The following is a 19,411-nucleotide window of genomic DNA, read 5'->3' on the forward strand; positions in this document are numbered from 1 at the left end:
TGCCCATGCCCACTACTGCTTCCGCCCGGGGCCACGAAAGGTCTCAGCTGGGGCGGTGCAGCCAGCTGCTGCCGGAGACGCCCTCCAGGGTCAGTGACCAGGCCGGGAGAGGCCCACCCAAGCCCTGCCTCCCTGCCGCTGGCTTGGTGGAGGGGAGAGGTACGTCCCCGGAGCAGCCGAACACGGGGGGTCTCACGTGGTCCCTCCTGCTCACAGTGGCACCCACAGGACTCCCGAGGCCCAGAGGAGGAAGTGAGTACGGCCCGTGGTTAGGAACCACCTCCGGAGCGGACAGAGCTAGAGCCTTTGTTCTGTCTCCGAACCCTTGACCCCCTGAAGCCGATCCAACCCCTACAGTAACAGCTGGTGAAGCCACCTGGAGTGGGTCTCCTGTCACTTTGACAAGCTTCCTCATCTGTAAAATGAGGACTAGCGTCCCTCCCTAAGATGGCAGCGACCCACACCCGTGCCTGTGGTGCACACAGTAAGCGCCATCTCTGCTCCCGGGGCCAGGACATAGGGCTGCACATCCACCCCTAGTCTGGGCCTCCCCAGGGTGCCTGTGCGTCAGCATTTTACAGCCCTTCCCCCGGCACCTGCCCTTGGGAGCTCCAGCGTGGGAGGCCCCCCTCGCTGCCTCCCAGCCCAAGGGCTGTGTTTGCACTAGGATGTCACATACTCCAAACCCAATACAAACAAAGCAAGACCTATGTGTTGGTTCTCCCCACCCCCACCGTGGCTCCTCCAGCAGCCCCGGGCCGCAGCGCCGTGCCACCTGCTCGTTCAGGAGGGGAACCAAGGCTTCCTCCTTGAGTCCTCACTGGGACTCTGTCTCCTGCTGCTCACCCAGCCTGCCCGCTCCGTCTTACAGCTCAGTGCGCTCCCTGTGCTGCCTGCCAGGGGACAGGTGGGCGACACAGGAAGGCGCGGCCGGGCTGCCTGGCCGCGTCTTCCTTAGGCTACGTTTTCGGATGTGGCCACCCCTGGGACTCAGCTCCTGGGTTTCTTCGTCCGGCTTCGTTCACGCCCTAGCGCCTTCCTTCACACCTTCACTCCTCCTCACTTTTACGTGAAGTTTGCCATGTCGGCCTCAAGACCAGAGGCCACGAGGGGACCCAGCCCGTGAGGGGCACCGCGTCTGCAGTAAGGGACACTGCGCCTCCCTCCTCTGGGAGCCCTCCTTGACCACTCCTCCCCAAGGCGGACAGATGTCCTGCCTGGGGCTGGGTCTCCAAGCCCCACAGAACCCCAGCTCAGACGGGAAGTCCGCGGCGGCCAGGGGCAGGGGCGGCTCTACGGGTGTGCACACAGCTGGCCTCCAGGTAGTCAGGCTGCTTCAGCTTTATTAAGGGCCTGCAGAAAGGCAGGGGCCCAGCCCCACAGATAGCGGGAGCACGTCCAGAGGGCTCCAGAGACCCCCAGGGAGGGCCCTGGCCATGGCAGTCCAGGGCCGGCCCAGCCTGGCCCCAAACGGGGGCGGGGCTCAGGAGTATTCTCGGGTGAACTCGGCGTGGAACCGGCTCAGCTTCTCCAGCAAAGGCCGCAGCTTCTCCACGGGGGGCAGAATGGTCATCCTGAAAGGGCGAGGGGGTAAGTGAAGGTGCTGGGGGCGGCCGGGCGGAGCCATGCGGGGCGGGGCCTCACCGGAAGTGGTAGGTGCCTTCCCGCTGCCCGAAGCCACTCCCGGGCACCACGCAGATGCCGGTCTCCTCCAGAAGGCGCATGCAGAAGAACATGTCAGGAGCCAGGCCCAGCTCCTGGGGGCGGACGGGCAGGGCCGGGCGCTCAGACTCAGCGCTGGTTGGCGGGCCCCACCCGCGCCCCCGCGCCCCCGCGCCCCCGGCCAGTCGCCAGTCGGGCCGCACCTGAGCGCGCTGCACGGCGCGCGGGGGCAGCTGCACGCGAGGGAAGGAGTACATGGCGCCCTGCACCGGGTTGCAGCGGATGCCGGGCGCCTCGTTGAAAACCTGCTCCGTGAGCTTCGCCTTCGCCGCCAGCTCGGCCAGCACCGCCTGCCTCTCCTGTGGCCGAGAAGGGTGAGCCGATCAGACCCGGCGGCGGCCGGCGTGGTGCGATCGCACCCCCTCCCCGCCCCTCCCGCTCACCGCCTGGAACTGCGCGAAGGAGGGGTCGGAGGGCGCGGGCGGGCTGACCACCATGTGGAGCAGGGCCTGGCCCGGCACCGGCGGGCACAGCCGCACGCTCATCAGCTTCTGCATCTGCTGCTGCACCGCGGGGTCCATGTTCACAACCTCCACGTAGCCGCCGCGGAACCCGCACCTGCGGCCGGGAGCGCAGAGGTCAGGGCGCGGCCGGGCGGGGGACCCAAGCTGGGGTGCAGGCCTCGCGACCCCGCCCGCCCAGCCCGCACGCACTCGCCCATGTAGCCCTTGGAGACCGAGTGGAAGGAGGCAAGCTCCTGCTGCGTGGCGTACGGCGGCCCCATCTCCATGAGCACCTTCTTGAACGAGTGGAACCGCGAGCCCTCCGCATACACGTTGTCCTGGTACACCTGGACGGGCGGACCAGCGTCACTGGAGGGAAGGGTGCTGTCACCCGGGCCCTGTGACCCCAAGCCCCAGGCGAGCCCCTGCCCACACCTCATCGGCCATCAGGAAGAGGCGCTCCTCAAAGGCAAAGCGAATCACGGCCTCGATGCACTCGCGGGCTTGCACCTGTCCTAGGGCGCGGGGGACGCAGCATGTCCAGGGTCAGACTGGGGCTCTGCGCCGGGGGGAGGGGGGGGCAGACTGACCCCGTGGGGAGGGGGACGAGGGAGGGCTGGGGGCCGGGCAGCGCACCAGTGGGGTTGCCGGGGTTGATAATGCAGAGTGCGCGTGGGCAGCAGTGGCCACGCGCCTGGCACAGGGCACGCCGCAGCTCGGCCACGTCGAGGGCCCAAGCGCGCTCCTCGTCCAAGTAGTAGTCCACCTGCACAGCGTCGAGCTCGGCCAGCGCCGCCGAGTACAGCGGGTACTGAGGGATGGGGATGAGCACGCCTGTGCGGGTGGGACCCTCTCCCGCCACCAGCAACTTCAGCACCGTCTGTCAGTGGGATGGGGAAGCCAGGTTGGTGGGGCCCACGGGGACGGCACCTGCTCCCCGCCCGGCCCGGGAGCACTGTGCCAGGAGGAGCAAGGTCCACCCAGGCCGCAAGAAAAGAGCCACAGCATCTTCCTGCCCTGGCCCTGGCCTACCACGATGGCGTCGCTGGCCCCGGTGGACAGGAAGATGTTGTTGGGGTCTGCGGGAATGCCTCCGTCGCGCCTCTCGATGTACCGGGCGACGTCCTCCCGGATCAGCCGGATGCCCGAGCTGACGCTGTAGGCCCCTGGGGCAGAGGGCGGGGCAGGACAGGGAGAAGAGGACCTGAGAGGCTCCCTAGCCGTCCTCGGGAGTTATCTCCCAGCAGTTGGGTCCGCCCCTCCCCTGGGACGGCCTCCCACCAGCTCCCGCTCCTCCCTGGGGCTTTGCCCAGTTTGGGCACTGGCACTTACCCAGGCTGTGTCCCCCACATGCCTGCAAGATGCGCTCAGCCCTCCTCTTGGCGTCCTCAGGGAAGTCGGGGCTGTTCAGGAGATCGGGGTGCACACAGAGGGCCAGGACCTGGGAGCAGCAGACACTGAGCCCGAGCACGTGGGCGGGCTGGGAGGGGCACCAGGGCAAACGCTGAGCCTCACCTGACGCAGGAAGGTGATGGGCTTCTGCCCCATGGCCTGCGCGTCCCCGATGTTGGCGCGGATGACCTCAGTGAAGGGCTTCTTTACCCCCTGGGAGGGAAAGGGTACAGGCGTGAGGACAGGACAGGTCCTCGTCCCGAGTGACTATGGGAATGGGCCTGATGCAGCTGCCCAGGTGCAGCCTGGAGGGCAGTGGCGGGGCCCAGGGCCATACCTGACACAGTTCCTGCTCCAGCTCGAGGGCGCGCAGCACAATGGGACCGCGCACCGCGTACTCCACCCTCCGAACACACGGGTTCATGGTGTCCAGCGTCAGCACCTTCTCCTTCAGCCCGTTCATTGCAACCTGGCTGTGGTCACCTGCCCTCAAGGCCATGACCCTACTCAGACCAGGCAGGAAGGTCAGGACACAGCAGGATTCAGGTGGGGAAAAGGAAGGCTGGGTCCAGACTCGATGGGTCGGGGCTGGGAAGAGGGAGCCCGGGTAGCGGGGCTCAAAGTAAAGGGCACCCTGTTCGCGGCGGCCTGCTGGCCCCACTGAAAGGGACAGAAAAGGCTGAAGAAGTCGGGGCCGCTGGGCCCCGCCCCACCCGTCTGGGCACAGTTCTGCCCCAGGGAGCCACAGGGAGTGCATGAGGAGGCAGGCGGGGCTTGGGGCAAGGCCCAGTGCCCGCCCAGTGTCCCCATGACAGGGGAGCAGGAGACCTACATGGGGGGTAGGGACAGACAGAAGGTTCAAGAAGCTCTGAGGGACTGGGCCTGGGGGAGGGGAGGTGCGCTAAGTGCCCAGCCGGGCTGGCAGAGCCGGGCAGAGCTAAACCCCCAGGGGAAATGGAGCTGGGACCCTGGAGATTTACCCCAGCAGGGCTCTGCCAAGTCCTAGCCCTCTCAGGCCCCCCATCTTTGCCTGGGCCAGCAGGCCTGTCTCCCAGGTAACTGAGTCGGGCCTCTGTAGAATCCTGGCGTTACTGGGGGAGGGGAGCGAAAGCTCAGATGCGGGCTTCCATCTGGCTGGCCCCTCCTGGGCTGGCAACCATGGCCCGTAGGCTCCACGAGCCCTGGGATTGGACCTTGGTCCCAGATCAGCAGTTGGTGGAGGCCAGAGTCTCTGGGTTGGGATGTAGGGCGACAGGGCAGGGCGGCTCTGGGCCCTCGGACCCTGGGCTCCTCTGGGCTGCCGTTGTGCCCTTTCACCATGCCCCAGCCTGGAGCTGCCCTTGGGGCCACACCACAGGCAGGGTGACCTAAGCTCCCCCTCCCTGTTGCTCCTGATTGGCAGAGGCAGTGGGAGGCTGTGATAGGCGGTCAGGGCCCCGCCTCCCCAGGCCCTGAAGGGCGTGGATAGGCCATGCCCAGGGGTGGCTGCCCCAGCTGCGGACACCTGATTCGGAGCCGAAGGTCAAGGAGCCGGCCCTCTGAGAGGCTGTGGGCAGCTGGCTGGGCCTGAAGCCAGCCTGGGCTCCTCTGCTCTTGCTGGCCAGCAAGGAAAGAGGAGGAGCCCCAGGCAGCCAGCTCTGTCTCCCCTCGCACCTCTCGGCCCTGGGCCACCTCGCGCCCCCGCCCCCTGGGCCCTCAGCCCAGAGCACAGGTTACTAGGGTCCCAGCCCCGGGCAGAGGCAGCCGCCGCCCAGCGCCGGCAGCTGTTGGCAGGTGGGCCCTGGGAGCTGCGCTGCCCCCCACCCCCAGTTTCATCTGCAGCCTAGCCCCCCGCTCCCCAGCTCTGCTGAGGACACCCCTCCAAGCAGTGATGCTCAGGGAAGGACAGGCCCTGCACACATGGGGCTGACCGGTCCCGCGGGCGAGAAGGAGGTGACCCGGCACTGGCGGCCACGCAGGGCTGCCCACCACTGACACGCAAGCTAACAGCACCCTCGGCCCTCCCACCTGAGGCCCCTAAGGGGCCCCTGTCACCCTGACACATTGTGCCCAGCCAGCTCGGGATCTGGGCAGCCAGCCTCTGGTCCCCTTTGCCAGCCCAGGCGGAGCCTGGCAGCCAGGCCCCGGGATCAGGGCTATGTGCCAGGAGTGGGGGATCTCATCCCCCAGGGAGGTTTCTGACTCCAGCCTTCATATGGATTCTCCCCTCTGTGGCTTGAGAGTCTTGTGGGAAGCCCCCTCCCCTCCCACGCCAGGCTCCCCGCTCCTCTGCCATGGATACCCCCAGCCCTGAGCCCCGAGGAATGTCCTTCCGGAGCTCCCCGCTCCTCTCAGGAAAGGAAGGAGTTACAGAGGAGTCTCCAAGAGGCTGGGAAGGCAGGGAGGCAGGGCGCAGTCCAGGCCAGGCTTCCCGCCCCGCGGCCGTGGGCCTCACTCCCACGCAGGGCCGGGCAGCCCCAAGCAAGCCCTTACAGGCCCCACACAGGGACGGGCACACCCAGCGGCAGCACCTCAGCTCCCCACCCTCAGGACAGCGGCCCCGCTGACACACACGACAAGGCAGGTGGCAGAACAGCCCTTTATCAAGAGGCATGCGATGGAACTAGGTCTCTGCAGCCGGACGGCCCCCCAGGAGGGCTTCTGCCAGAGGCTCATCCCTGAGCGAGGACGCTGGCATCCCCGGGAGGGGGGCTGGGGGAGGTCCCGCGCCGGCTCTCTCCCAGCAGCAGCAGCAGGGCGTACACCCGGGTCCCCAGAGCAGGGGCCCTGCGGCAGCCTCCGGGACTCCGGGTGCCAGCCCCTCACATGAGCAGGCAGCAGGGCCTCCTCTCCGCGGGGGCCTCCTCCGAGGGCGCGGTGAGCTTCAGCAGGGGCGGGTCTCCACCGGCCCCGGGGCTGTGTTCCGGCTGGGGGCTCTGGGCTGCGGCCCGGGGGCCCGGCTCGGGTCCCTCGGGCGGGGGACGCTGCAGCTTAGCGGCAGCTCGCTGGCGCTTCAGCTCCGCGAGCGTGTGCTGGGCCTTGATCCGGCCCAGGGCATCGGGGGCGCAGCTGTCCAGGGGGCTCAGCTGGTAGGAGACGCTCCGGTCCAGCCGCTTGGAATACAGGTGCCGCCCCGGGGTGCCTCCGACTCGGCCGTTGTGCGGCCTGGCCGACTCGGGGTCGTCCTCCTGCTGGGGGAGCGCGGGCCTCAGGGGCCGTCGGGAAGGCCTTCTCTGGCCTCCCTCGGCCGTGGGCTCCAGGCTGCATGGTCGCCCGGGGCAGCAGCCACGCCCGTGCGGCACCAGCCTGCGGTGTGGGCACAGGGTCACTGGTCCCACCGACCCATTGCGCGGATGTGGTGGGAGAAACACGCACCGACGTCAGCTCACATGCCTGCTCCGCACCGGGAAGGGAGCACCCAGGCCCGCGGCTACCGGGCCGCAGGCTGACGGCGTGGGGCTCACCTCGCTAGGCCGGGGGCGCAGCTCCGCGTCTGTCCGGCCATCCTCGTCGTCCTCGGGCGGCTCCGGGCTGGTGGGCGGTGGCTGTTGCCACACGATGGCCTCCTGGGCATGCTCCCTGCGGTACAGGCTGGTCCGCTGGGTCAGGCTCACTCTCCTCACCACCTTCCTGGGGGACGGCACAGGCAGGGTGGGGGGGGAGGCTGCCAGCGGCGGGGTGAAGGCCGGGCGGGGGCGGGAGGGGGCCCGGACCGGGGCGCTCACCCCCGGCTGCCCGCGCTCGAGGTGCGGCGCCGCAGCAGTGAGTGCTGGCGGCCCTGGGCGCGCAGTAGTGCGTCCTGCTTGTGCTTCAGCTCCAGCAGCCTGGTCCGCACCGCCTCGTCCCCGCACACATCTAGGAGAGGCAGGTGGAGGGTCACCGGGGCCCTCCCGCCCAGCCCCCACGCGGGCAGAGGTGGCCCCGGCTTACCCAGGGGCGTCTCGTCCGTCAGAGACTTCCCATTCAGATCGGCCCCGTGCGCCACGAGCAGCTCCACCAGGTGCACCTGAGAGCCAGCGACCCGGGGCTGCTGAAGGGCCCCGAGCCAGGAGCCAGGGCCCTGCGCGCCCCCGCAGCCCAGCCGGCCACCCCCGCCACACTCACCTGGCCCCAGTAGGCTGCGGCGTGCAGCGGCTCCCAGCCGTCCCAGTCCTTGGCGCTCGGACTGGCCCGGTGCTCCAGCAGCAGGACGGCCGCCTCGCCGAACCCATTGGCGGCCGCGATGTGGAGCTACAGGCAAAGAGCTGGGCCCTGAGTCCCTGCCAGGCCCCTACGGTAGCTGCCGCCGCCCCCCAGCCTCACCTCACGCGGCCGGGTCCTCACCAGCGTGGCCCCGTGGTCCTGGGGGTCATCGATGTCAGCTCCCGCCTGCAGCAGGCAGCGGATGTCCTCCAGCATGCACAGCTCTGGCAGGGCCCGGGCCCCCTCGATGCTGTCCTGGGTGATGCCTGAAAGGCAGTGAGCTCAGGGCTGGCACTCTGGGCATCCTGGGTGGACGAGGGGGGTCACACTCACCACGGTTGGCCATGGCCGTCTCAAGGCAGTCGAGCGTCTGCTCATCCTCACAGAGGTCATAAGGCATGTTCCCATCGGTGTTGACGGCCAGGAGGTCGGCACCCCTGCAGGAGGAATGGACAGAGGCTTTGGCCACAAAGCCCTTCCCCCATGGAGGCCTCTAGGCCACCCTCTGCAGAGGCCTTCAGCCTGTGGACAGTGTGAGTCAAAGACGGACAAGGCCCCGGATCCGGCCCTCAAGCCAGGTGGGCCGTCCCCCAGCCTCCGCCTGCGTCTGAGCACCAGGTTCCACACCCACGTGACCCTGAGAGCCCACACGGGGGGCTACTGGCCGAAAGCGGGTGCCGGGCCTCTAGGAGCTCAGGGAGCAAAAAGGAGGGGGAGGAGGAGAGCCTAGACGCCGGGAGAGGGCCGGAGGGAACAAGGCTCCGGCAGAGGCAAGGCCCGGGGGAGGACGGGGAGCTGAGGGAGCCCAGAACACAAAGGTGGTGCTCCCCGGGCACAAGAGCCGTGAACACCCACCCACCGTCAGCACCCAGACTGCTCCAAGGAGAGCCTGAGCCCCTGACTACCCATTCTGCTGTAGCAGTCAGAGCTGAGGGGCTGGGGCGGTGGGGGGGATCCCAGACCCTGGAAAGCCGACCACCCCTCCCGCTCCCCACAGCTCAGGTGCAGAGAGGCCCAGCCCTGCCCCGCCCTCCTTGTCAAAGGCCCCAGCTATGTCTAGGTGCCCCCTCCGTCTTCGCCAGGGCTCCCCTCATCACTCGGTCCAGAAGGGCCTGTCTCTGTGCAGACCCCAGCGAGACCAGAGCTAGAGGTCGAGGCCCACCCTCAAGAGTTCCCAAACTCCTAAGGGGGCTTGGCGGGAGGGAGCCCCCAGGAGAGCCACCACACTTCCCTGAGGGCACATCGTCTGCAGCCTCCGCCCAGGCCCTGATCTGCAGGCCGGGGTGAAGTCGGGGCGGGCAAAGGGCGAAGGGGGTGGAAGCACCAGCCCAGCACCGCGCGCGCTTGCCGCCCAGGACAGCTGGGCCTGCGCCTCAGGACGCACCGGCCTGAGTGAGGAAGGCCCCAGCTCTCCGGGCCCAAGTCCCATCCCTCTCCAGCGCGCACGCCCTCCCCCGCCGCGGCGCCGGGGCCCTACCGGGCGACGAGCAGCTCCACCAGGTGCAGGTGGCCGCAGGTGGCTGCGGCGTGCAGGGGTGTCCAGCTCTCGCTGTCGCGGGCATTGACCGTGGCCCCAGCCTCCAGGAGCTGCTGCGCCATCTCGCGGAAGTCATCAATGCAGCTCTACGAGCCACAAGGCCTGAGTGCCGGCGCCCAGGCCAGCGCCCCCTTCTCTCCCCCCTTTGCCCCCCACCCCCCACATGGCTGACCTGGTGCAGGGCTGTCAGGCCATCCTCATTGGCCAGGTCAGGGCTGACCCCACTGTCAAGGAGCTGGCGGACTGTGAGAAGGGGGAGGGAGTGTGGTTAGGGCACAGAGCCACAGGGCAGCACTGCTCTAGTCCGAGGGCAGGGTACCCAAGGAGGACAGCAGTGCAGGGCCCAGAGGGGCCCCCCGAGCCCAGGCTGAGGGCTCAAGAGCTGGGGCACTGGGCCTCTGTCTGCGACTACGGCTCCCCGCGCCCCGAGCCTCAGGCTCCTGCGTGAGGGCGGTCCCCGCGGGGCGCCGGTCCATCCCACTCCGGCTGGGGTTCTGGCTCCCTCCTCCAGCAATACCCTCACTGGGGCCCCCGCTCCCTCGAGCTTCTCCCACCAGTTGAGTGCTCCAACCCTACACACGCCCCAGACCCGAGCAGGCTCCCCGCCCAGCTGCAGCCTGCAGTGTGGGCCCGAGGCGTCCAGTGCCCTCCAGGGTCTCCCCTCCGCAGAGCTAGCTCCTGTCCTCATGGTTCAGTGGGCCCAGGCTGTCGCCAAGGTCACCTCCTTAACGGCCTGCGCCCCCAGACTGTGCTCCACAGGCACTAGGAGGACTCAGCCTCCTTCCCACAGTTCCTTGGAGGCACCACACCCACCGCGCCCTCCTCTACTTCCCCTGCCTCAAGGCGCCGCCCTCCCCTCCTCGCCCTCTGCACCCCAGCCTCTCCCCCGGAGGAAGAAGCCTCCAGAGCCTCTCGGGAGAAGAGAGGGGCTGTGAGCACACAGGGTACGGGGAGGAATGAGGAGGCTGCTAAAAGCTCAGGCCTGTGGTCTAGCCAGGATGGTCCTGATGGGGAGGAAGAAGTCAAAGACGGAGCCAGAGGCAGGAACCAAGGGGGCCGGCCAGTGGGGGACCCCTGCCCCCTCGTTCTAACCGGCTGAGGTGGGCGCTACCGTCCTCCTAGACAGAGGAGGAGCCGGAGGACCCAAGCAGGCGGTGGCCAGGACACTGCCGATCGTCACCCAGCACCCTGGCAAGAGGTGGCGAAGGCCACGGGCCACTCCCAGCTCCCCTGAGAGAAGCCCTGGGCTCTTGTCCGGGTGCCCCTGCCCAGCCCCCCATCAGCTCCCCCCCGCAGCAGCACCCACGTGCACAGCCCCACCACAGGCTGGCTGCGGGCGGCCCACCACGTGGGGTGTGCGGGTGAGGACGTCGGCCAGCCCCCGGGCCTCCAAGGAGGGCACTGCGCCCTGGGGCCCGGCCACGCTCACCTTCCTCCAGGTCGTTCCGGGCAGCAGCCTCCAGAAGGGTGACGCTGGGAGGGAAGAGGACCCGCTTCTGCGGCCTGCCCCCCGCTGTCTCCTTCTGCGGCCGCTCCCGATGGCCCTTCTCGGCCTGGGCCCACGCCTTCACCTGCTGGGCCCGGCGCTTCTGGGCGTGCTTCAGCCGCTCCTGCGCGTTCATCCTGCCCACCACGGGCATCTCTGCCAGCAGCTCCAGGTGCTCGGCCATGGCGGGGGCGGCCTGCCGGGGGGGCAGCTCGGGGCACCAGATTGGGGAGCACCGGGGCCAGACTGGGCCTGAGGAGTGGCGCGGCGGGCCGGACCGGCACCCTTGGGGGCATCCCCTCCCTGAGGCTTGGTGGCGCCCTCTGCCCCTGGCAAGGCTGGGTCACAAGGCCCCACGCCGTGACCGGGCCCAGGCGGTCCTGAGGGACACGGACCCCAGGCAGAAAGGGCAGTGTGGGAGGTGCCCGAGGGTGACACCTCGGCTGCTCAGCGGGCAGGGCCTCACCTCGCTTTTGGGGTCAGGGTGCACAGCCTGTGGGAAGCAGCCCAGGACCTGGGTAGCCTCAGTCCAGGGTCTGAAGCTAATTACCCAGATAACAAAGTCGCTGTGTCCTGCCACTTCAGTGAGGGCAAAGAGAAGGCAGGGCAACGGGCAGAGAGCCCTAGGAGTGCTCAGGAGTTCGAGAAGCCCCCTCCCCTTCCGGGCCTCAGGATCCGGGGTGGGGCCTGGGGACAGCCATGGCCTGGCCTTCCCCCCGTGCTCCCATCCGTCTTCCAGGGTCAGGACATGAGGGCTAACAGCGAGCTGTGGCCAGAGGGCCGGACCCCCAGCCACAGAGAGGCCAGGGTGGGCTGTGCCCTCTGAGTCCTGCGGTCTCGGCCTCTAGCGCCCAGAAGTGAGTCTGTCCAAGCAGCCAGGGTACCAAAGGCCCGGCAGGCCTGGCGGCTGTGTCCCCCGGGGGCCTCCTTTCGAAGAGCAGTAGATCAGGCTGCGGGCTGCTGGCGGCCTCCACTTGCCTGGGGGGGGGGGGGGAACACGAAGCTCATCACAGCCACTGCGGGCAGCGCAGGCCAGCAGGTGAGAGGGCCAGGCCCGCCCCCGACAGGCCCATCTCTACCCCACAGCCAGCTCGCTGGACCACAATCCTGGCGGGGGCACTTGCCACCTGATACCACCACCCCCGGGGTTCCCAGAAACGGCAGCCCAACTCAGAGCAGGGAGCAAGGAGGGCTGGACGGGCCGTGGGCCTTCCCCATGAGGCTGCCTCTCCGCCGCCCAGGTACTGGCCTCTGGGAACTGTTTTCTGGAAGCTTCTCAAGGCCCTGGCCCTCTCCGCATTGCTGACCTGTCTGCCCCCAGGCTGGACTGCACAAGGTCACCTTCTCCTTGCCCACCCCCCCCCAACTGCCTGAGGGCTGTAGAGCCTCACACACCCTTCAGGACCCTGCCTCCCTCCTGACCACGCCCAGGGAGCAGGCGGCCCCACACACGAGTGTGACGTTCACCTCTCCGGCCTTCCGGGAAGCCGACCTGAACAGACCACCCCGAGCAAGGAGCAAGGCACTCGGCAAGGGGTGGGGACCCCAGGCCAAGCCTCCCCGACAGAGCGGGCTCCCAGGGTCGTAGGGACGGGTTTCACTTCTGGAAGCCAGGCGTCAGAACCAAAGCCGCCGTCCGACCGGGTTAGCGCTGGCCAGATTTAAAAGGTGTCACCCAGCCCGCCGCTTTAAAGGCTAACAGAGGGGCAGATGTGCCTCCTCTGGAAAACGACCAAGAAGGGCGAGCAGCTGTCTGAGCTGGTTCCGTGTCTTTGGGTTACGCATCTTGGAGGCCATCCGTGAAAACAGTCCCGAAGCAGGAAGCAGGGTCAGCCTCAGCACCCCCTCCCCCAGCCCAGCCACATGGGAAAAGCCCTGGCCGGCCCACAGTGGCCACTGGTCTCCTGGTTTGGGCGGCGGCAGCTTGCTCGGGCCCTCAGCCCCTGACTCTGGGGGGCCGGCCCTCCTGAAGCCCTGGGTCTGCTCTGGGCCCCTTCAGCAGTGCTCCTTGCTGCAAGATGCCGCGGGGAAGTCTCCCTGTAACTCTGGGCAGGTCCCGGGGCTGCTGACTACCTTCTCTGAGCCCAAGGTGACCCTACGGTGGCCCTGAGAGTACCCGGGAAACGCTGCAGTGGGCGCCCGCACCCAGGACAGTCTCCACTGAAGGATGGCCCCTCCAGGTTCAGCCCTATGCCTCTGGGCCCCGGCCCCCTGGACCCTGCCTGACACCCCTCCCCAGGCCTCACTCAGTGGCCTTCTCCCGCCACAATCCAGCAACAGCCCACCAGAAGTGAAAGACTTGACCCTCAACCGAGTCACCAAGGCCAAGATGGCTCAGTGGCATCCCACGGAATGGCCAGTGCGCCACACCCAGGCCGCGGGGGGAAGGGGGGCTGGTAAGCAGGGCCTCTCCCACCTCATTCACAAACCCTCCCCGAGTCTCACTCCAATGTCAAACAGATGCTCTGGGCAATTTTTTCCAGGTCTCAGCTCTGTGCCCACGTAAGCTGCACGAGAGTATAGGAGCTTGATGGGAGGCGCCTCCAGGAAGGACAGTGGCCACCACCCTTGAGCCTCTCAGAGCCCACACCCCTAGATCATCCCCAAAGACTGTGCTGAGAATGCTGCCAGGGCCCCTGGCTTCTGGGACAGGAGGCCCAGTCCCCAGACCCTACCAGGCAGGAAGCCATCGGGCTGGGCTGAGGTCCCAGCAGCCCTGCAACACCCACAGTCCCAGCAGGTCCCTGTCCTGACCCCCATTCGCTCCACAGGGAAACTGATGCCACGCCTACATCCAAAGACCCCTGCCAACCACCCCACCACTTGCCCCCTGGTGCCAGCCACAGCGTCTGTGTGAGGATTAGCGAGGGTGTGACGGGAACTGGAACTCGGAGCCGGACTGGGCCAGGTAAGGGCCGCTTTCCTCACTCACGCCCTGGTTCAGAGAGAGGAAGACGTCGTGGATGGGGGCTGGGGCAGTCGCACTGCATCAGGCCCGAGCCGGTCACCCGCCTTCCCTCTGGTTGTGGGGTCTTCCCACCTCGCAGATGTGAAGCTGTGTGTGCCTTTTTGGAGTAGATTCCTATAACTTGCGATCAAAAGAGTTGGTTTTATTTGCCGCATTATCCCCACTACTGCCCCTCTCCAGAGGAACAAGGTGCTGGGACAGCCCCCAGGGAACCCGGCGCGGACCGTCCTGGCAAGGTGGGCGTCCCACAGACTCCGGTTTGTCCGTCAGTGCCAGCGGAGGGTGGCGAGGACTCACACACAGCCCAGCCCCCGTTCCAGGGCCGACCCCTCGCCCGTAACCCATGGGCTCACCCGCCCCCACTGTAGACGGGCTCACCTTGGAAGACTCCCATCCCCCAGCGTCCCCGAGGCCCGCGGCACACGTGCCCCACGACAGCTTCCCGAGCAGACGGAGGCTGGGAGCTGGACGACAGACACAAGGGCACGCTCTGTCCCCGCCTGTCTGCCGCTAGACGACAAGCCTGTGGAGGGCACACTCCCTGTCCATCTCCCTAACCGTGCCGGCACCTGCAGGAGGAGCCCTTGGTCCGCGTCTGCGAGGGGCTGGGGGACCGGGCCTGGCACAGCTCTGTGCAGCTACAGAGTGACAAGCTCCAGACCACCCCGTACCACCCAGTCGGGGAAGGACCAGAGGCTGTGCAGAGGCGGCTCACCCACCGCAGGGCTCAGGGCCCGGGGCTGGGGGGACTGAGGACAGGCCCCTGCCCCCGAGGAGAAGGAAGCAGGCACAAGCGCTGCGAGCCCACAGCCGGGCCTCCCGGGGGGTGCTCGGAGAGCGGGGGACGGGGTGGGGAGCAGCGGGCCTGGGGTGCCACCACGGGCACCTCCCGACTGTGGCACCGACGCGGCACAGAGAGGCCGTCCCCGGGGCACGCGCCCCGGCAGTCCCCCAGCGCTACCATCGGGCCCTGCCCCTACCGTCGGAGACGACCTCCCGGTCTGTCACCGGGCCCCCTGCGGTGAGACCCGAGGGCTGAGGGGGGGCCTCCTGTGCCCGCAGGGAGCGGCCGCGCACAAACAGCTCGCTCGGGGGGCACCCGGGAGGCTCAGGCGCTTCGGCGTCGGACTCTCATCTCCGCCGGTCTCGGGGCCGTGGGCCGGAGCCAGGCTCGGCGCTCAGTGCTGCGGGGGCTCGGGAGCCTCCTTCTCCCACGCGCACACGCGCCCTTCTCTCTGATAAATAAATCTTTATTTTTTTAAAAGAGATTTTGTTTATTTATTTATTTGAGAGAGAGAGAGAGAGAGCGCATGAGTGGGGGGAGGGGCAGAGGGAGAAGCAGGCCCCCCGCTGAGCAGGGAGCCCCACGCGGGTCTCCATCCTAGAACCCCGGGACCCTGACCTCGGCTGACGGGCTAAGGAGCAGGTCGGACTAGCTCTTCCCGAGGTCTGCACTGAAAGGCAAAACAAATCAAAACAAAACCAGAAAAAAACCGGCCAGCTGGGCAACACTCGTGCGAGAAACATGACGGAGCAGCGCTCAGGCCAGTCGCGATGGGCCCGTGAGACCGCCCACAGGACAAAGGTCCCGCGGAAAAACCCAGTTAGATATTTGAGTCCCTGACAGTTGGCAGCAGGACACGAGTCTGGACAGCGCATGTGGCTGGACCAGAGGGGCCAAGGGTCGCAGCCTCAAAGACACACCTGGGCATCCAGGGAAACAGAAAAGGCCTTGGACCAAATACAGCGTCAAGACACTGCCTCACGGGTGTGCCTCCCCCTGCACAGCTGATCCTTCCCGAAGATTGAGCCCTCCTGTGTCTGGAAAAGAGGAGGAGGAGGAGGCCCCCAGGGGAGAACAGGCACACAGTGGGGGCTCTACCCCCTGAGAACCTGGCTGAGCTGGGAGGGAAGGAAGAGAAGCCTTGACCAGAGAAACAGCGTCAAGCAGGGGGCTTTGACCCTGCTCTCAACCCCCCAGTTCTGAAACCACCTCAGCCCCCTGGCCTGGAAGGGGGGCATCCACCGGCCCTGTCCCTCACTGTGGCCTGCAATCCCTTCCCCACTCCTTCCTCCGGGAGTCCCAGCCGACACGAGCCATCCGCTGGGCCAACCGCCCACACCAGCCCTTGCTGTGGGCACCGCCCCATCGCTGCGCCAGGTCTGAATTCCTGGTGGTCTCAACGTCTCGTGACCACCCTTCAACTCCTGCCCCTCAGTCCTGACCTCTTCTGCCAGCGACCTCGTCCTCTGCCCGTTATGCCCCGACCCCGTCACCATCAGTAACTGTCTCCCCTCACCCCCCCTCTGCCACTTCAACTCGACACCCCCTTCTCAGCCCATCGCCTGGCCCCCAGCTCAGTCCTGCAGACGCTGACCGCGGTACCCCTCATGCCCTCACTTTCAGCTTCAGGCTGTGCTCTCTCCTCCTGTGCTCCTGTGCACACGTGGGAGCCCCCCAGCATGACTGCTCCAAGCGGAGCCACGGACTCAAGACCCCGCGTCCGACAAATGCGGGGCCCACTCTGTAGAGGCCGCCTTCAGGCAACCAACTTGAGCCATGGAAACGGGAGGACGGGGAGCGCCCACAGTCACCCCCAGTCCCCGGCAGAATACAAACAGGCCCATCAGGTGACCCACTGCACAACAGCCAGAAGCCCTAGCTGACCCATGGGCCACTTACACCTGCACACAGGAACCAAAGAAGGAAAACTGCCCACATTCCCGCACCGCCTCACCTCCCCCGTTCGCTGCAGCCCGCCCCCACCTCCTAGCGGACAGTCTCTCCCTCCCTGCCCCGCATGCTGTCCTGCCTGCTGCCCCCTTGCAGCGTGTCCAGTAAACTCTCCTTTGTTCTGCCTCCACCTGACTGGGTCACCCCACAATGGCACTAGTTCTTTGAGAAATCTCACAGCCTCTTTTGCCTCTTCTCCCTCATTTTCAGGCTCAGCAGCTCCCATGCTTCATGAGTAGACAGAAGCCATCAGACAAGGATATCCACCTACTAGAACAATCCACCTGCCTCTATCTCCCCCCCACGATGTTTCGTCCCACTGCAAGGACCTGGACCCATGTCCCCAGGATGCCTCCAGGACCCCTGTCTCCCAGCATCACCTGTCTCCTGCCTCTGGGTACTTCCCATCGGCACAATGACCATCCCAACCTAATCGGAAACACAACGCACGCACGGTGCTGGAGGAGACAAGGACATTCGCCGTCACTGCTTCTACTCGTGTTTGGGCTCATGTTCTACCCAATTCAACGGGGCAAGAAAAAGAAGTGAGCGGAGTAAGGACAGGAAGGGCACGAAAAGCACTATTTACAAATGACCCTGTACGTGATAAAAACCTGAACGATCCGAGAGAAAAATTATTAGGTTAATTAAAACAAAGCAATATTGGAAAATACAAGGTCAGTGTAAACAACACTGTCTCCACAAGCCCTAGCAACAACGAGACAATGAAACAGTACGATGCTGTTCATGGGAATGGGATACAACAGTATCCCAAATCATTAACGTCTAAGAATAAGTCTCACAAAAGAGGCACAAGACCTATACACAGAAAACCGCAAAAGCTTTTCTAAGAGCGTGAGGGAAGAACCGGCAAGTAACAGGTCGCACGACGCTCAGGGTCATGAGCCTCACAACCGCCAGAATGTCCTTTCTCCCCAGCTTATCAGAGGTCTGGCGCGATCCCTACCAAAACACAGCGGCTGTATGTGAAACTCACAAAACTCTTTCTCCGTGTTATGTGAAACTCAAAAGGCCAAGAACAGTCAGGACAATCCTTAAAAAGAACAAATTTTAAACTCACACTATTCCATAACAGACCTTAATATAAAGACTGGTAGGTAAGACTCTAAGGTATTGGCTTGGGGTAAACAGACCCATGGAACAGAGACAGCCCAGAAACAGACCCACGACGTATAGACAAGTTACGACAGTGCAGAGTAGCAGAAAAAGAACCTTTCTGATCAATGGAGCTGGGCCAACCGGAGAGCCACATGGGAAAAAGCTCATCTAAACCACGACCCCAGGGGCACTGTGCTTCTCAGTGTTAAAAGTGAGGTCGTACGCCTTCTCCAGGCCAGCCACCAATGGCACAGCCCGCGAGTGACAAGCAGAGCCGCGCCGCAGCTCAAAACGTTCAGTCCACGGAAGACCCACGAAGAGGGTGAAAAGCCAAGTCACTGACTGGAGAGCATGTCTGCAAATCACAGACCCAGGACTGCTCTCCCGCTCGCCTAAGGACTCAAACTCAGCAGTAAAAAACAAATAATATAATTAGAAAATGGGCAAAAGGCATGAAGAGACATCGCACTGAAGAGGACATACAGACAGCCAAAAAAGCCCATGGAAAGACCTGCGACAGCATGAGCCATGAGGACACCAAGGCCTGAAGCCACGTGAGGTGTCCCTGCGCACCCGCCAGGACAGCAAGGCCCTCCCACACCGCAGGGCACATGACCCGGTATAGCCACTCTGGAAAACAGACCAGCGGCTCCTTAAAAACAAGGAGCACGGGCTCCCCATGTGACCCAGCAGCTACACTCTCAGGCATCTGCCCCACAGAAATGGACATTCGAGTTCACACAAAAACCTGAACATGAACTTCACAGCAACCTTATTCTTAACAGGCTCAAACTGGAAATGTCCCAGGCCTTCAACGGGCAAACGGCTAACCAAACTCTGTTCCCCCACCCCGCGGAACTCGCCAGCGCCAAGCAGGGCCCGACTTAGGATGGCCCAGCCTACGTGGTTCTCAAGGGCACTGAGCTCCTCCCTAACAGCCACACCCCGCATGATTCCATCTGTAAGACATCCCTGATGTGGTAAGATCTCGGGGTGTGCGGCGGGCAGAGGAAGATAGTGGCCACGGCTACTCAGGACAGCACAGGGTCCTGGTCCTGGAGCTGTTCTGCACTTGGACGCTGGTGACCACACAAACCTACACAGTTAACACTGGACAGAAGTAAACACACACAGAAGTATGTGCACAGAGATGCACATAACACCAGTAAAATCTGAAAAGGTCAGTGGAGTGTGTGGATGTCGGTGTCCTAGATGCTCTAAGGGAACCGGGGATGGGTGGCATGGGTCCGTCTCTCTGAACTACTTCTCTCAAATGTCTATAAACCTACAGGGATCTCAAAGTAAAAGGAGTGAGGAAGGCCTGGAGTAGGAAATGGTATCGGCGGTTCAACGCCAGCACTGCTCAAAGGCAAAAGGAACCCTTCCGCCAAAGAGGGAAATGGGCCAAGACCTTCCACTAGCACCACACCTCACCCACACAGGACGCCCATCCGTCAGTCTGCCCCCCTTCCCCGGCCCCCAGCGCAGAGACCAACAGCGCAGAAGGCACAGAGGAACGGTGACTATCCTGGACCACCACCAGGGCGTTCATACTAGCCAGGTCCTCCACTAGCCATCCCACTGCAGGCACGGCCCCAGTGGAAACGTGCTCCAGGGCCACGGCCAGATAGGACATTCCCAGGACAGCTGGCCAACTGGGACCCAGGCTGTGAGCTCAAGCGCTGTATGGACGTCTAGCTCCCTGAACCTTCGGGAAATGCACGCTCAAGGATTAAGGGCACAAACGGCTTCCCAAGCACCTGGCCTGGTGGGCAGTAGGGAACCATCAGGATCATTCCAGCAGCAGAATGGGAGGGATCGGCTGTCGCATAACCCTGGCTCGGCGCCG

General features: G+C 65.4%; 2 protein-coding genes across 3 annotated transcripts in view; both read right to left on the reverse strand.

Annotated features, from left to right (window-relative positions):
- Positions 1-1,323: 1,323 nt before the first annotated feature.
- GPT (glutamic--pyruvic transaminase) lies at positions 1,324-4,288 on the reverse strand. Its single transcript, XM_080802423.1, has 11 exons — positions 3,895-4,288; positions 3,681-3,770; positions 3,498-3,606; positions 3,198-3,331; positions 2,802-3,045; positions 2,601-2,680; positions 2,376-2,512; positions 2,106-2,280; positions 1,866-2,021; positions 1,645-1,757; positions 1,324-1,574 (listed from the first exon to the last, which is right to left on the reverse strand). Exons 1-11 carry the CDS (start codon positions 4,054-4,056, stop codon positions 1,484-1,486), a joined length of 1,491 nt encoding a protein of 496 aa, XP_080658549.1. The 5' UTR covers positions 4,057-4,288; the 3' UTR covers positions 1,324-1,483.
- Positions 4,289-6,116: 1,828 nt separating this feature from the next.
- The window catches only part of PPP1R16A (protein phosphatase 1 regulatory subunit 16A), a 35,983-nt gene continuing 22,688 nt past the window's right edge, over positions 6,117-19,411 (reverse strand). Inside the window, exons 2-11 of one of the 2 annotated variants that reach the window (XM_080801849.1) lie at positions 10,685-11,719; positions 9,428-9,498; positions 9,196-9,341; positions 8,052-8,155; positions 7,860-7,984; positions 7,641-7,766; positions 7,467-7,542; positions 7,262-7,391; positions 7,001-7,166; positions 6,117-6,724 (exon numbers count right to left, since the gene is read on the reverse strand). In XM_080801849.1, coding sequence (XP_080657975.1) covers positions 6,359-6,724; positions 7,001-7,166; positions 7,262-7,391; positions 7,467-7,542; positions 7,641-7,766; positions 7,860-7,984; positions 8,052-8,155; positions 9,196-9,341; positions 9,428-9,498; positions 10,685-10,925 — 1,551 coding nt within the window. In that variant the 5' untranslated portion in view covers positions 10,926-11,719 and the 3' untranslated portion in view covers positions 6,117-6,358. Of the gene's footprint in view, positions 6,728-7,000; positions 7,167-7,261; positions 7,392-7,466; positions 7,543-7,640; positions 7,767-7,859; positions 7,985-8,051; positions 8,156-9,195; positions 9,342-9,427; positions 9,499-10,684; positions 11,720-19,411 lie in introns of both variants that reach the window. The other variant, XM_080801848.1, reaches the window with a different exon arrangement.

The sequence above is a fragment of the Martes martes genome, assembly GCF_963455335.1.
Source record: "Martes martes genome assembly, chromosome: 4".
NCBI lineage: Eukaryota > Metazoa > Chordata > Mammalia > Carnivora > Mustelidae > Martes > Martes martes.